Source organism: Pelodiscus sinensis, chromosome 1, assembly GCF_049634645.1.
Source record: "Pelodiscus sinensis isolate JC-2024 chromosome 1, ASM4963464v1, whole genome shotgun sequence".
In the NCBI taxonomy this organism is placed as follows: Eukaryota; Metazoa; Chordata; order Testudines; family Trionychidae; genus Pelodiscus; species Pelodiscus sinensis.
The window spans coordinates 303,917,657-303,932,416 of record NC_134711.1 but is presented as its reverse complement, the minus strand read 5'-3'; the positions used below and the strand labels follow the sequence as shown (position 1 = coordinate 303,932,416).

Here is a 14,760-nt window from a genome sequence, read left to right as displayed (position 1 = left end):
TTTTTTCCCTATTTCACAGAACTTAAACAATTTTAAATGTAATAAACATGTACAAATTCACACAAACTTTTGAGTGCTGTGGGGAAAAAAGGGCCAGATCACATTGTCAATTTTTAAATACAACTTCTTATAAGAAAGTGATTTTTACTCTTTCTTTGACACAATCATTATTTAATTAAAGTGGAACAACTTCATTTGGAGAGACTGAGACAGACCAGCATCAAAGCATCCTATAGTCCAGTAATTAGAGCACGCCGCTGAGAATTGGGGAACCCCTGTCCAAATCTTTTTGCCCCATCAGTCACAGAGGAGAATTGAACTAGGGTGTTTCATATCCTGAGTGAGTACCTTCATGTGGGACTAAAGCTTACAAAAGAGGCAGTCCTTTTCCACATGGGCAGTGGGTGAAGGTAGGGCTGAGGGAGACAAGCCTCCAACCCCACCCCTAGCTCCGCCACTTCTGACCCCACCTTCACTGCCCCAAAGCATGGGAAAGGAGGAAGGCACGTGGCTCCAGCCTCCACAGCCACAGAGCGTGTAGAAGGTGGGCAGTGTGCAGCTCCAGCCTCCACAGCCCTGGAGCATGGGAAAGACAGGTGGCGCACAGCTCCAGCCTCTCCACCTCCAATAGGGGTCCTGAGAGAAGAGTATGGGTGAGGCCAGGCTGGTGGTTTGGGAAGGCAATGCCTTCCCCCGCTCAGCATACCCTATGCCCAATGCTTTTCCATCATGGCCATCTGATGCAGAGTTAGGTGTGCTCCAATCAAGTCCTGCAGGCAAGATAGACTTTCATTGCCTATCTTCCCCCAGTTTGTGTATCACTGAGGCTTAGGCATGAGAGAGGCATTCAGGTGCCTAGAATGAGGCCATTTGATCAATGACAAATATGAAATAATTGGTTTGTGAATATATATATACAGGCAGTCCCCGGGTTACATGGATCCGACTTACATCGGATCCCTACTTACAAACGGGGTGAGACAACCCCGCACTAGCTGCTTCCCCCCAGCAGACCAGGGAGATGTGAAGCTAGCGCCACCCCCAGCAGACCAAGGAGATGCGGAGCGGCTCTTCTCAGCAGACACCTCAGCTTGAGAATAAAGGACTGAGGGAAGTGAGGTGTGGGAGAATAAAACTGAGCTCTGGAGAAATGTTTGGCTAGAGTTTCCCCTACAATATGTACCAGTTCTGACTTACATACAAATTCAACTTAAGAACAAACCTACAGTCCCTATCTTGTACGTAACCCGGGGACTGCCTGTATACATAAAAACTAATGCGGGCTCATGTGCAGTGAACATAAATTAGAATTACTGAAAACATTTTCTTCTGTAAATACAGTTAAAATAAATTGAAAATTCAGTTGCATTCTGGGAAATAGATCTCTTTCCTTATGCATCATATTGAAAGCACTTGGGAGGACTTTATGCCCATCTACAGTCTACAGCAACTAGAACAATTAAACTTTTAGACACATTACTTGTTCATTTTTTACAATGAACAAGTAAGACAAACTAAACGATAAGAGTAAAATGAAAGGAAAGGATAAAAAATGGAGCAATTTAATTTTATAAAAAATTACAGGTAATGAGACCCTTAGTTATTTTAAGTCTTAAAAATTGCCATGCATATAAAATGATGAAGATAGGGGCAGATACATGTGCCTTAAAATAACTTAGCCCAGTGCCAAAATCTTTGTGTGTGACCATTGGCATTGTTCATCTGCTGCATTCGAGAGGAGAAAAACATCAATTCCTTGAGTCCTTGCACAAGCAAAACTCACTTTGTATTCAATGGTATTCCAGCTAGTGGGAGTAGTCTGTGGAACTGTAGTATTTAACTTACATTGTATTATTGTGTAACAGGGTTTTTTTAACCGTTACTCCTTTACATAATAGTGTATGTCATGTAGAAATCAACAAAAAGTGTATCTCACAACTGACTTTCCCATAGAGTTTCTTATACTGGGGACTGAGTTTCCGAAAGGGTCATGCAGAGGTTACTCAGTTAGGGCAACTGCAAAGAATGGAACAGACCATCCCCAGAACAGATGGCTATTTGAATACCTAGAGTCACCAAGTCTTCAATAAAACAGCTTCTATAATTCTTTAATATACAGGCAGTCCCCGACTTACGTGGATCCGACTTACGTCGGCTCCCTAGATACGAACGGGGTGAGGCAACTCCCGCACATGCGCAGCAGCATTCCCGGGGCTCGCTCACCTGGGTCCTAGGATCCTCCTCCTCCTCGGGCCGGCTCCGACTGGGGTCCCGCAGAGCTGCTGGGCAGAGGAAAAGTGCCTCCCCACACCCGCTGCTCCCCCCCCCCTGCCAGCAACAGGCTGCCCCCTCCCCTGAGCAACAGGCTGCGGAACAGCAGACAAAAGCAGCCTCTCCGCCCCTCCTCCCCCTATACATGCTGGGCTCCCTGGGCAAACAAAGACTCCACCAAAACAAACAAAGTGCTGGCCTCATTGTGTTAGCAAAAAAAGGACCCTCCTCCTAGAACCCTGGGTGGTGTGTGGAAATAAAGCTATTAGCTCAAAGCATGGTGCAGAGCTGTTTGGTATTTGATGAGTTACTCCTTTAGTCCTGAGTTTGTCACAGGGACAGAAATAGATGTGAAATCTTCTGAACAGGGGAACAGACAGCAAAACAAACATTAGAGGGGAGTTAACCTTTCCCTATGCTATCCAAAACTAAAAAAAATGTTTGGCTAGAGTTTCCCCTACAATATGTACCAGTTCCGACTTACATACAAATTCAACTTAAGAACAAACCTACAGTCCCTATCTTGTACGTAACCCGGGGACTGCCTGTAATAAAATTATTTATTCGTTACCCAGACCCAGCAATACAGTTTGCTTAAAATAATAAAAAACAGGACTATGTAGCACTTTAAAGTCTAACAAGATGGTTTATTAGGTGATGAGCTTTCGTGGGCCAGACCCACTTCCTCAGATCAAATTGTGGAAGAAAATTGGCACGACCATATATACCAAAGGATACAATTTTAAAAAATGAACACATATGAAAAGGACAAATCAAATTTCAGAACAGAAGGGGGATGGGGGGGGGAGGTAAATGTCTGTGAGAATGATATTAGAGGTGATAATGGGGGAAGCTATCTTTGTAATGGGTAAGGTTATTAGTGTCGTTGTTAAGACCTAGTTGTAAAGTGTCAAATTTAAGCATGAATGACAGCTCAGAGGATTCTCTTTCAAGTCTGGTGTTAAAAGGTCTTTGAAGCAGGATGCAGGTAATCAGGTCATTGAGACAATTCCCTTTCTAGTTGAAATGGCAAGAAACTGTTTTTTCTTTGTGATCCTGTCTAATATCTGCTTTGTGTGCATTGATTCTTTGGCGAAGTGTCTGAGATGTTTGTCCAATGTACATAGCAGACGGACATTGTTGGCACATGATAGCATAAATTATATTTCTGGATTAGCAGGAATATGTGTTCTTGATCTTATAACTCAATTGGTCCAATAATGGTATCAGCAGAGTGAATATGTGGACAAAGCTGGCAATGGGGTTTGTTGCAAGGGAAAGTTCCAGGGTTGGTGTTAGTGGGGTATGTCCGGTGGTTGTTGGTAAGAATCATCTTGAGGTTAGGTGGTTGTCTATAGGGGTATGTCTACACTACCCCCCTAGTTCGAACTAGGGGGAGTAATGTAGTCATATGGAGTTGCAAATGAAGCCCGGGATTTGAATTTCCCGGGCTTCATTTGCATGAAGCCGGCCGGCGCCATTTTTAAATGCTGGCTAGTTCGGACTCCGTACCACGCTGCTACACGCGGCACGGACTAGCTAGTTCGGATTAGGCTTCCTAATCTGAACTAGCTGTACGCCTCGTGGTGTACAGCTAGTTCGGATTAGGAAGCCTAATCCGAACTAGCTAGTCCATGCCACGTGTAGCCGCGTGGCACGGAGTCTGAACTAGCCGGCATTTAAAAATGGCACCATCCGGCTTCATGCAAATGAAGCCCGGGAAATTCAAATTCCCGGGCTTCATTTTCAACTCCGTATGACTACATTACCCACCCCAGTTCGAACTAGGGGGGTAGTGTAGACATACCCTAGGAGACTATGGGTCTGTCTCCCAGAGCCTCTCAGAGTTTAGTATCCTGTTCCAGTATAGGCTGTAGTTTATTGATAATGCGTAGGACGGGTTTAAGTTGGGGGCTGTTGGTGATGACAAGTAGTGTTCTATTGTTGGTTTTCTTGGGTCTGTCTTGAAGTAGATGGTTTCTGGGTATTCATCTGGCTCTTTCAATTTGTTTTTTTATTTCTCCAGGTGGGTAGTCGAGGTTTATAAATGCTTGGTAGAGATCCTGAAGTTTCTGGTCTCTGTTAGTGGGATTAGAGCAGATGCAATTGTATTGAAGGGCTTGGCTATAGACGATGGATTGATGGATAGTCCTGTTTTTTTGTTTCAGCTAGACCAGACTAACACGGCTACATATCTATTACTATTTTTAAAAGAATACAGTCTTGAGCTTCCACCCAGACAACCAACTCAGACATAATAAGAATTAATAAAATTCTTGTTCATCACTGAAAAAGTTCAACCAATCCCAAAGATTAGACACATTACACTTCAGGTTAATAAATATTTCAATCTTATCTGAATACACACTTATAACCAATTCTTATTAACTGAACCAAAATGTATTAAAAATGAAGAGAGAGAGTATATGTTACAAGATCATTATACTCACAAGTATCAATAATTCGTAGGTCAATTTCAAAGTAGAGATGATGAGTGTTAGAGTTGCAAAGAGTTATTTTAGAATTAGACCACAGTTTGTAATCCAGTGTCCAAAATCAGGGTGATCAGGAATGGCAATGGAGACTTAAAAAAAAAAAAGATCCTGTAGATCCATTGGGTATGTCTACACAGCAACATTATTTCAAAATAACTTCAGAAATAATGTCGAAATACTTGGACTTCTTACTCCAACTCCTGTAACCCTCATTGTATGAGGAGTAAGGAAAGCCGGAAGAAGAGTGCTGTGTTTCGAAATAAGTGCTGTGTAGACGCTCCCAATTTTGAAATAAGCTATTTTGAAATAAGCTACGCAATTGACGTAGCTCAATTTGCATAGTTTATTTTGAGTTAAGGCCTGCTGAGTAGACACACACTTAGAGACTGACAAAAAAATGTAGATCGTATCATGAGCTTCTGTGGACACAACCCACTTCTTCAGATGAATGGAGCAAAGTGCCAAGAGGTTCAAATAAATAGCAGAAAAAGGAGATGGGGAGAGAAAGAGAAGGAATTTTTTTTGTCAGTTAGAGTGTCCGTGCTAAATTAGACTAATAGGGTACGTCTAGACTACATGACTCCATCGACGGAGCCATGTAAAATAGTTTACTTGGCATAGTCAAAGAAGCAGGAATTTAAATAATCCCCGCTTCGTTAAAATAAAAATGGCCTCTGCGCTGTGCCGATGATCAGCTGATCCGGCACAGCATGTCAGTCTAGACATGGCGCGGTTGACAAGGGAAGCCTTTGTCAACCACTCCGGTATGCCTCGTGAAACAGATCAGCTGATCGTCGGCACAGCGCGGCGGCCATTTTCATTTTAATGAAGCAGGGATTATTTAAATCCCCGCTTCTTTGACTATGCGGAGCCATGTAGTCTAGACATACCCATAGAGTGGTCTGTAAGTGCATGATACTTTGCCTTTGATGTCATTACGGTGTTGATTGTAGCAGCCCATCCAGTTCATGTCTTTGTTCAAACCTTGATTAAAAGTGTCAAATTTGCAAATGAAGGAAAGTTCCTCAGCTTCTCTCTCCAACTGGTTTTTGAAATTGCTTTGTAATGGTATAGTCACTTTTAGATCCATTAGTGAGTGCCCCTGAAAGTTAAAATGTTCCCCAACATATTTCTGTGTGTTACACAGAATATCAAATATCTGATTTGTGTTGATTAATTATTTGTTGTAGAGACTGTCCAGTTTGGCCAATATACATGGTAGAGGTGCATTGCTGGCACTTGATAGCATAGATCACATTGGTGGATGTGTCGTTGTATTAGCCCTCTAATGTGGTAGCTTATGTGGTTAGGTCCTGTGATGATGTCACTTGTATAGATGTGTGGGTAGAGCTGGCACCAGAGTTTATTGCAGCGGTGGGTTCCTGGGTGAATATGATGGAGATGTGCTGCATGGTTGCTGGAAAGAATTTGAGGTTAGGGGGTTATCTGTAGGTGAGGACTGGCCTGTCTCCCAAAGCCTGTGAGAGTGAGTGATCATTTTCCAGGATTGGTTGTAGACTATTAATGATGCACTGGAGGAGTTTAAGTTGGGGGGCTCTAGGTGATGACCTATGGTGCTCCATTATTTTGTTTGTTGGTCCTATCTTGAAGAAGCTGATGCCTGGGTACTGACCTGGCTCTGTTAATATGTTTTTTGACTTCCCCAGATGGGTATTTCAGTTTTAAGAATTTTTTATAGAAATCCTGTAGGTGTTTGTCTCTGTCTGTGGTATTGGAGCAACTCTGATTGTATCTTATGACCTGGATATAAACAATTGATTGAGAAATATGTCTTGGATGGAAGCTAGAGCCACGTAGGTAAGTATAGCAGTCAGTAGGTTTCCAGTATAAGTAATGGAAATGTGGCTGCTGTCTAATTGTACTGTAGTATCAAGGAAGTGGATCTCTCGTATGGACTGGTCCAAGCTAAGGCTGATGGTGGGGTGGAAGTTGTTGAAATACTGTGGAACTGTTCATGAGTCTCCTTCCCATGGGTCCATATGATGAAGATGTCATCAATGTAGTGTAAGTAGAGTAAGGGTGCTAGGAAGCACCAGCAGAGGAAACGCTGTTCGAGGTCAGCCATAGAGATGTTGGAATATTGTGGGACCATGTGTGCACCCAAAGCTGTGCTGCTGAAGTGAAGACATAAATTGTCCCCAAATTGGAAATAGTTGTGGGTGAGGACTGTCATGATTATGAGGGTTAGCCAGCAGCCTGGGGATTAAGGGATTAACTACACCTAGCCAGGTGGAGTGACCAATAGGAATGTAGGTGGGACTTTTCCAACTGGGACAAAGGAATTTGGGTTTTTTTTTTCTTGCTCCCTTTTGTCTCTCTGGGTATGTCTACACTACCCCGCTAGTGCAAACTAGCGGGGTAATGTATGCATACCGAACTTTCTAATGAAGCCCGGGATTTGAATTTCCCAGGCTTCATTAGCATAAAGCCGGCGCCGCCATTTTTAAAAGCCGGCTAGTGCGAACCCCGTGCCGCGCGGCTACACGCGGCACGGGCTAGATAGTTCAAACTACATAACCATTCCGAACTATCTGTACTCCTCGTGAATTAACAGAATACAACAATAGGCAGGAACTGATTAACTACATTGTTAGCCTTCAACAATATATATGTAAACACACAAAATCAGAAACACTATCTACTATGTCTTTAAAGGTTGAATCTGGATCATTTTGCCTACAAGTTGCTTCACCCTTTTTGACTCTGAGAAACAGACATCGTACTGCAATAAATATTTAAATTTTTTAATGGAATCCCATGTGTAATGCTTTTTATTCAGAGATTCCATAGCATGTTACAGATATTCACTTAGGTTTAAACCACATGCCTACAAAATATAGTTAAGCGGTAGAGAGTAGCCATTTCACTGACTACTGACATGTGCTCATCTCTGGGACAGAACTCAGCAGCTGTTTATAGGACAGAAAGTAAGAAAGAGGGCTGTATTCAACTGCAACTGCAATTGAGATTTAGATATGCATTATAATGTACTAACAGCAAATTGTAATTGAGCAGGAAAGTGGTTAATCTTAGAAAAAATGCCATGGAATCTTTAATTGCTATAGTTTTGTGGTCAGTTTTGTGCCTCATGCTCTATTTTAAGCATGTACTTAAATCCATCTCTATTCAACAAAACATTTTTGCATGTGGTAAAAAATTATCATGAAAAGTTAAGCATATGATTGATGTGGGGCCTTTCCTTTCCTTCGGTCTAATTTTTGAAGTGTCAAAGGATTTTGCCTCCCTTGAGACACTTTTACAGACTGATAGCACTCACTCTGGACTTCCAACACTCCGGTCATCTGAAGAAGTGGGTTGCGCCCACGAAAGCTCATGATACCATCTACATGTTTTGTTAGTCTTTAAGGTGCTGCTAAATATTTGCTGTTTTTTACATTTTTCCTGCAAAGGAGCTGATAGTCAAATTAAATTTACATTTTCCTAGTTTGGTCCTTTTACCTTCCTCAGATTAACAGATAATTTGCACAATTAATGTATTATTTAATTGGATCTGCTTGGGGTTCATGTCAACAATTCTTGTTCAAAACACAAATACCATTGGCTAGGGTAATTTCAGAAATGAATGTCTCAGAGATAGCTGTGTTAGTCTGTAACTAAAAAAAACTTAAAAAAACAACAATGGCCCTGTAGCACCTTAGAGACTAACAAATATATATAAATACTATCATGAGTTTTCCTGTCATCTGAAGAAGTGGGTTGGGCCCACAAAAACTCATGATACTATTTATATATTTTTGTTAATCTCTAAGGTTATGGCTACACTAGCCACCCTAGTTCGAACTAGGGTGGCTAATTCAGTCATTCGAACTTGCAAATGAAGCCTAGGATTTAAATATCCCGGGCTTCATTTGCATGTTTCCGGGCACCGCCATTTTTAAATGCCCTGTAGCTCGAACTACCTGCCTGCGGCTACATGCAGCACGGGCTAGGTAGGTCGAATTAACACTCTTAATTCAAACTACCGTTACTCCTAATTGCAGGAGGAGTAATGGCAGTTCAAATTAAGAGTGTTAATTCGACCTACCTAGCCCGTGCCGCGTGTAGCCGCGGGCAGGTAGTTCGAGCTACCGGCCATTTAAAAATGGCGGCGCCTGAGAACATGCAAATGAAGCCCAGGATATTTAAATTACGGGCTTCATTTGCAAGTTCGAATGACTACATTAGCCACCCTAGTTCGAACTAGGGTGGCTAGTGTAGCCATACCCTAAGGTGCTACAGGACTATTGTGGTTTTTTTAAGTTTTTTTCGGGAATAAAGACATTGTTAGCATTGTTTTGACAGTAATATTTCTGTCTTACAGGATGATGCTGATGTGGAATGGAAATTTGCTAGAGCTAAACTCTGGTTTTCCTACTTTGAGGAAGGGAGAACTCTTCCGGTACCCTTCAACCTAGTGCCTACTCCAAAATCTTTGCTTTATCTCTTACTCAGAATTAAAAAATGGATCTCCAAAGTGTTCCTATGCCATAAGAAAGGTTTTCAGGAAGATGCAGAGATGAATGAGGTAACTTTTCAATATAATACACCATGGATTAATTTTAAAAGTTAATAATAATTTTACTCTTTCACTGCTGTCAACCCCTTTTTGTAGGCACCTTACACTCCCTGTGCATTGGATAAGGGAGCCTGGCTGCCCGACTCTGGGCTGCAGATTCCACTGTGAGGCAGAGCCTCTTGAATTATGCTTTGGAATACTGAACCCAAGTCCCCCTAGTGGATCTAGCTTTAAAGTTTCAAAGTGTGGACCTCATTCTAAGTCTGTACCTTTTCCCTGTTCTCATTTTATGTGACATGCTTTTATCTGAAAAAAACTTCTGTTCTCTGATGTATTTAGGACACTAAAGTGCAACTGAGCTGATCTACTGCCTTATCTAATAGAATCACTCAGTCTGCGTCTAGACTGGCAAGTTTTTCCCCAAAAGCAGTTGCTTTTGCGGAAAAACTTGCCAGCTGTCCACACTGGCCGCTTGAATTTGCGCAAGAACACTGACGATCTAATGTAAGATTGTCAGTGTTCTTGCGCAAATACTATGCTGCTCCTGCTCGGGAAAAAGCCCTCTTGCGCAAATGCAAATGCCAGTGTAGACAGCTAAAAACTGCCGGAAAAAAGCACCAGTCTAGATGCGGAGCTTGCAGAAAATAAAGCCTTTTCCAAAGAGGGAAAAGGGATCTTTAAGAAAAGGCTTTATTTTCCACAAGATCCACGTCTAGACTGGCGCTTTTTTCTGGCAAAGCTCCATGCCAAAAAAAAGCGGCAGCCATTTTTATGCTAATGAAGTGGGGGAGATTTAAATCCCTGCTTCATTAGCAATTGCGATATGTCTAATTTGCATCACTTTTACGAAAAATGAATGCAATCTAGATGTAGCCAGTATATATGTGCCATTGCTCCTCAAAAGGTCCCAGTGGTCCTGCAAGTGTAGCCACGCTGCTGCACCTTCTTTCGGAAAAAGATACGCGAATTGCGAAATGCAATTTGCATATCTTTTTCTGCTTTTTTTAAAGAGGCTTGTCTGAAATTTGGCCCATCTACACAGGGCCAAATTTTGGAAAAACTTCCTCTTTTGGAACATCCCTTATTTCTCATACAACGAGGAATACAGGGATGCTGAAAGAATATGTCAGTTTTTTCGAAAACTGTTCCCAAAAAGTGGATGCATTCCTTGGATATGGCATAGCTTTTCCGGGATACCAGAGGTATCCCGGAAAAGCTCTGCTGTGTAGATATAGCCACGGACTGTGCTTCACTGATCTTAGTTTCCGTTTGCACTGTCAGTGTAACAGTTAATTCTCATCCCCATCTTCCAGAACAGCCAAAAAGATTGTTTTCTTACACTGACTTCTACTTCTTCTGTTGCTGGAGGCAGCACAATTATCCCATCCTTGTCACCACTTGTTATATCATTTGGAGTTACAGAGTTTAGAAAGAAATCACTTGAAACACAGAGAGCTGTAAGCAGCTACAAGTGTCCATTTATTCCATAACAGAACTAACTAGAATCCATCCAAACTGGCTGGGCTGACCCCTAATGGCCTTAACTCAGTTAATATAACAACAAGATCTACAACAACCCAATACACAACAGTTACTTGCAAAATTAAACTAAATACATATATAATACCCACAATAAAATGCCACATTTTGCTTTGGCCTGGTTTCTAATGACTTCAGCATTTGCAAACCTCTTGTCAAGTTACTAAGTGCAAAGTGATTTTACAGCATCCTTGGGTGAGAAGGATGTCACTGAAATGCACTAAATTGCAGCAGATATCTGTGCTGCTCAAAATGGGCCGATAACAAGAAACAATAACAACAAGGAGTTTTGTTTTCAATTTCAGGTACAATTTTCAAAAGCACATAAGGGACTTAGGAGTCATTAAAAGTAATTGGCACTTGTGCTTCCAAGTCACGTCTTCCAAATCTTGTCTTGCACCCTATCAGTATTGGCCAAGGAAACCAAGTTTCACCTTTAACTGAAACCATATTCAATCACAGGTGATACTATGATACTAATTATCATATCCTTGGCTATTATGGGCAAGCCCTTAGAACTCCAGTCCTGTTTGTGTAGATTAAAGTACCATCTCTGACAAAAAGCCATGTGGAATATAACCTGTTGTTTTCCATAGCAGAGTTATTCTAGAATATCAAATGCTGAACAAGTGTACATTCTCTCCTATTAAGACAGCTATAAACATTTGACTAAATTAAAAAAAAAAGAAATAAAGACTCTTCCACTAAAAAAGCCATAAATTCTCTGAGCTCACATCACCTGAATATTTAGGGTTCCCACCACCGTCTGAAACTGCTAACCAGTCAGTTTTGCTTTTGGAGATCCCTGTGGTTGGGAGCTGGCCCTACCTGCATCTATGACATGTCATCTCTCCCTACTTTAAAAGAAACAACAATAATTTTTGTTTCTAAAGACATTGTTTAGAATGACTATTATTAGTACATTATTTATCACTTTCCCTTTCTGGACATAGTAATGAATCATCTTCTCTCCCATCTAGACCAGGTATGAAAGATTCTTTATTATCCTCAGAATGTCATCCACAATCTGCCTCCTAATAAGCTTTGCAAACTGTTAACCAGTTGAGCTGAAGATACTCAAAAAAGTAGTTTCAGTGGGCTGACTGAACAGTTTAAGGGTATGCAGGATCTGACCCAAAACTCAATGGCTGTGTCTACACTGGGCCACTTATTCCAGAAAAGCAGCCGCTTTTCCGGAATAACTTGAAAGCTGTCTACACTGGCTGCTTGCTTTTCCGGAAAAGCAATGACGATCTACTGTAAAATTGTCAGTGCTTTTCTGGAAAAACTATGCTGCTCCCATTCGGGAAAAAGTCCTTTTCCGGAAAAACTATTCCGGAAAAGGGCCAGTGTAGACAGCACAGTAGTCTTTTCCGCAAAAAAGCCCCGATCGCGAAAATGACGATCGGGGCTTTTTTCCGGAAAAGCGCGTCTACATTGGCCACGGACGCTTTTCCGGAAAAAGCACTTTTCCGGAAAAGCATCCTGCCAATGTAGACGCTCTTTTCCCGGAAATACTTATAACGGAAAACTGTTTCCAAACCTGATATAAGAGTAAAATGCAGTTGTAATCCTAGCATTCCCTGCCACCAAGTGGTTTAACAAAGTTATGCAATGCGTTATATATCTCATCTCTACAGGCAGTCCCCGGGTTACGTACAAGATAGGGACTGTAGGTTTGTTCTTAAGTTGAATCTGTATGTAAGTCGGAACTGGCGTCCAGATTCAGCCGCTGCTGAAACTGACCAGCGGCTGACAACAGGAAGCCCGAGGCAGAGTTGCTCTGCCCCGAGCTTCCTGGAATCAGCCTCTGATCAGTTTCATCAGGCTGAATCTGGACGCCAGTTCTGACTTACATACAGATTCAACTTAAGAACAAACCTACAGTCCCTATCTTGCATTTCCCCAGGCGTCCCCAAGTCAGCTGCTGCTGAAACTGATCAGCGGCTGATTCCAGGAAGCCCGGGGCAGAGCAACTCTGCCTCGGGCTTCCTGTAGTCAGCGCTGGTCAGTTTCAGCAGCTGCTGAGTTGGGGACGCCTGGGGCAGAGCAGCTGGGGTGCTGCTGGGTTGCTCCAGTAGCGCCACCCCTCGGCGCTACTAGACCAACCCAGAAGCACCCAAGCTGCTCTGCCCCAGGCGTCCTGATTCAGCCGCTGCTGAAACTGACCAGCAGCGGCTGAATCAGGACGCCTGGGGCAGAGCAGCTGGGGTGCCGCCGGGTTGGTCCAGTAGCGCCCAGAGCGGTGCTGCGGGACCAACCAGCAGCGCCCCAGCTGCTCTACCACAGGCGTCCGGAGAAAAGCCTGGTCTGCTGGTGGGGGGGGCGCACTAGCTGCACCACTTCCCCCCCCCCCCCCAGCAGACCAGGGAGACGCGGGCGGCGGACTGAGACTCACCGTGGTCCCGCCGCCCGGGTCCTCCGCGGCTTTCATAGAATCATAGAATAATAGGACTGGAAGGGACCTCAAGAGGTCATCGAGTCCAGACCCCCGCCCTCAAGGCTTTGCTCTGCATCTCCCTGGTCTGCTGGTCTGCTGGAGACCAGCAGACCAGGGAGACAGGGAGCAACGCTGCGGAGCACGCGGTCAGCGGGACAGCCCAGACGCGCTGCGGCTGTTCCGCTGCCGGTGTCCTCTGAGGCTTTGCTCCCCGTCTCCCTGGTCTGCTGGTCTCCAGACGCGCCGTGGCTGTCCCGCTGCCGGCATCCTCTGAGGCTTTGCTCCCCATCTCCATGGTCTGCTGGGGGGGCTCCCTTCCCCCCCAGCAGACTAGGGAGACGCGGAGCAGCTTTTCTTGCCCCGGAGGACGCGGGCGGCGGGACCGCGGTGCATCTGGGGCTTTACTCCCCGTCTCCCTGGTCTGCTGATCTCCAGACGCGCCGCGGCTGTCCTGCTGCCCGCGTTCTCCGTGGCTTTGCTCAGCATCTCCCTGGTCTGCTGGGGGGGCTCCCTTCCCCCCCCAGCAGACCAGGGAGACGCGGAGCAGCTTTTCTCGCCCCGGAGGACGCGGGCGGCGGGACCGCGGTGCATCTGGGCGTCCCACTGCTCCCGTCCTCCAGGGCGAGAAAAACCCCGTTCGTAACTGTGGATCCGACGTAAGTCGAATCTGCGTAACTCGGGGACTGCCTGTATTGCTCATTGTGGACTGATTTAACAAACTTACACACCTTTATATGGCATTTGATTTACCAGCCTAAATTAAATGCATGTCCCTTTTTCTGTGCTCTGTCAACTTTGGACTCAGTTAATACAAAGTCTATTGCAGATTATATTATATATTATATATTATATATTGCAGATTATATCCTGCTAACAGAGGGGAATGTGTAGTAGAGTGTTAATGATAGAATAAAGGTAGTGCAGTATGCCATTTATTTCTATCCTTCTTCACCAGGTGTTATGAACATTGTACAGGACATAGACACTAACTCCATGGGGAACTAACTCCATATCTCTGGAACTCAAGCAACCACTACAAAAATAGGGAGTGCTCAGCACCTGCAGAGCCAGATTAATCTTTTGTGGACTCTAGTGTCCAGACCATAGTTCCCCTCCCCCTGCTCCACCTGCACTCATCCCTGAGACCTCATCCCCACTTATCCTTTCCCCCCTAAGGCCCTAACCTTGCCCTGTCTCGGATGCCCTTCCCACTACTTGCACGGGGTGGTCATGGGGCAGTGAGGAGCACCAGCACAAAAAAAAGTCAGCACCTGTAACACAGAAGACTACATAGAATCATAGAATACTAGCACTGGAAGGGACCTCGAGAGGTCATCGAGTCCAGCCCCCTGTGCTCATAGCAGGACCAAATACTGTCTAGACCATCCCTGATAGACATTTATCTACCCTACTCTTAAATATCTCCAGAGATGGAGATTCCACAACCTCCCTGGGCAATTTATTCCAGTGTTTGACTA

The 14,760-nt window shown here is 44.0% G+C and overlaps 1 protein-coding gene across 2 annotated transcripts in view; it reads left to right on the top strand.

The window, feature by feature from the left end:
- The window catches only part of TRPC6 (transient receptor potential cation channel subfamily C member 6), a 163,266-nt gene that overhangs the window by 126,903 nt on the left and 21,603 nt on the right, over positions 1–14,760 (top strand). For both annotated transcript variants that reach the window (XM_075919281.1, XM_075919280.1), the window contains exon 9: positions 9,109–9,312. In XM_075919281.1, coding sequence (XP_075775396.1) covers positions 9,109–9,312 — 204 coding nt within the window. The remainder of the gene's footprint in view (positions 1–9,108; positions 9,313–14,760) is intronic.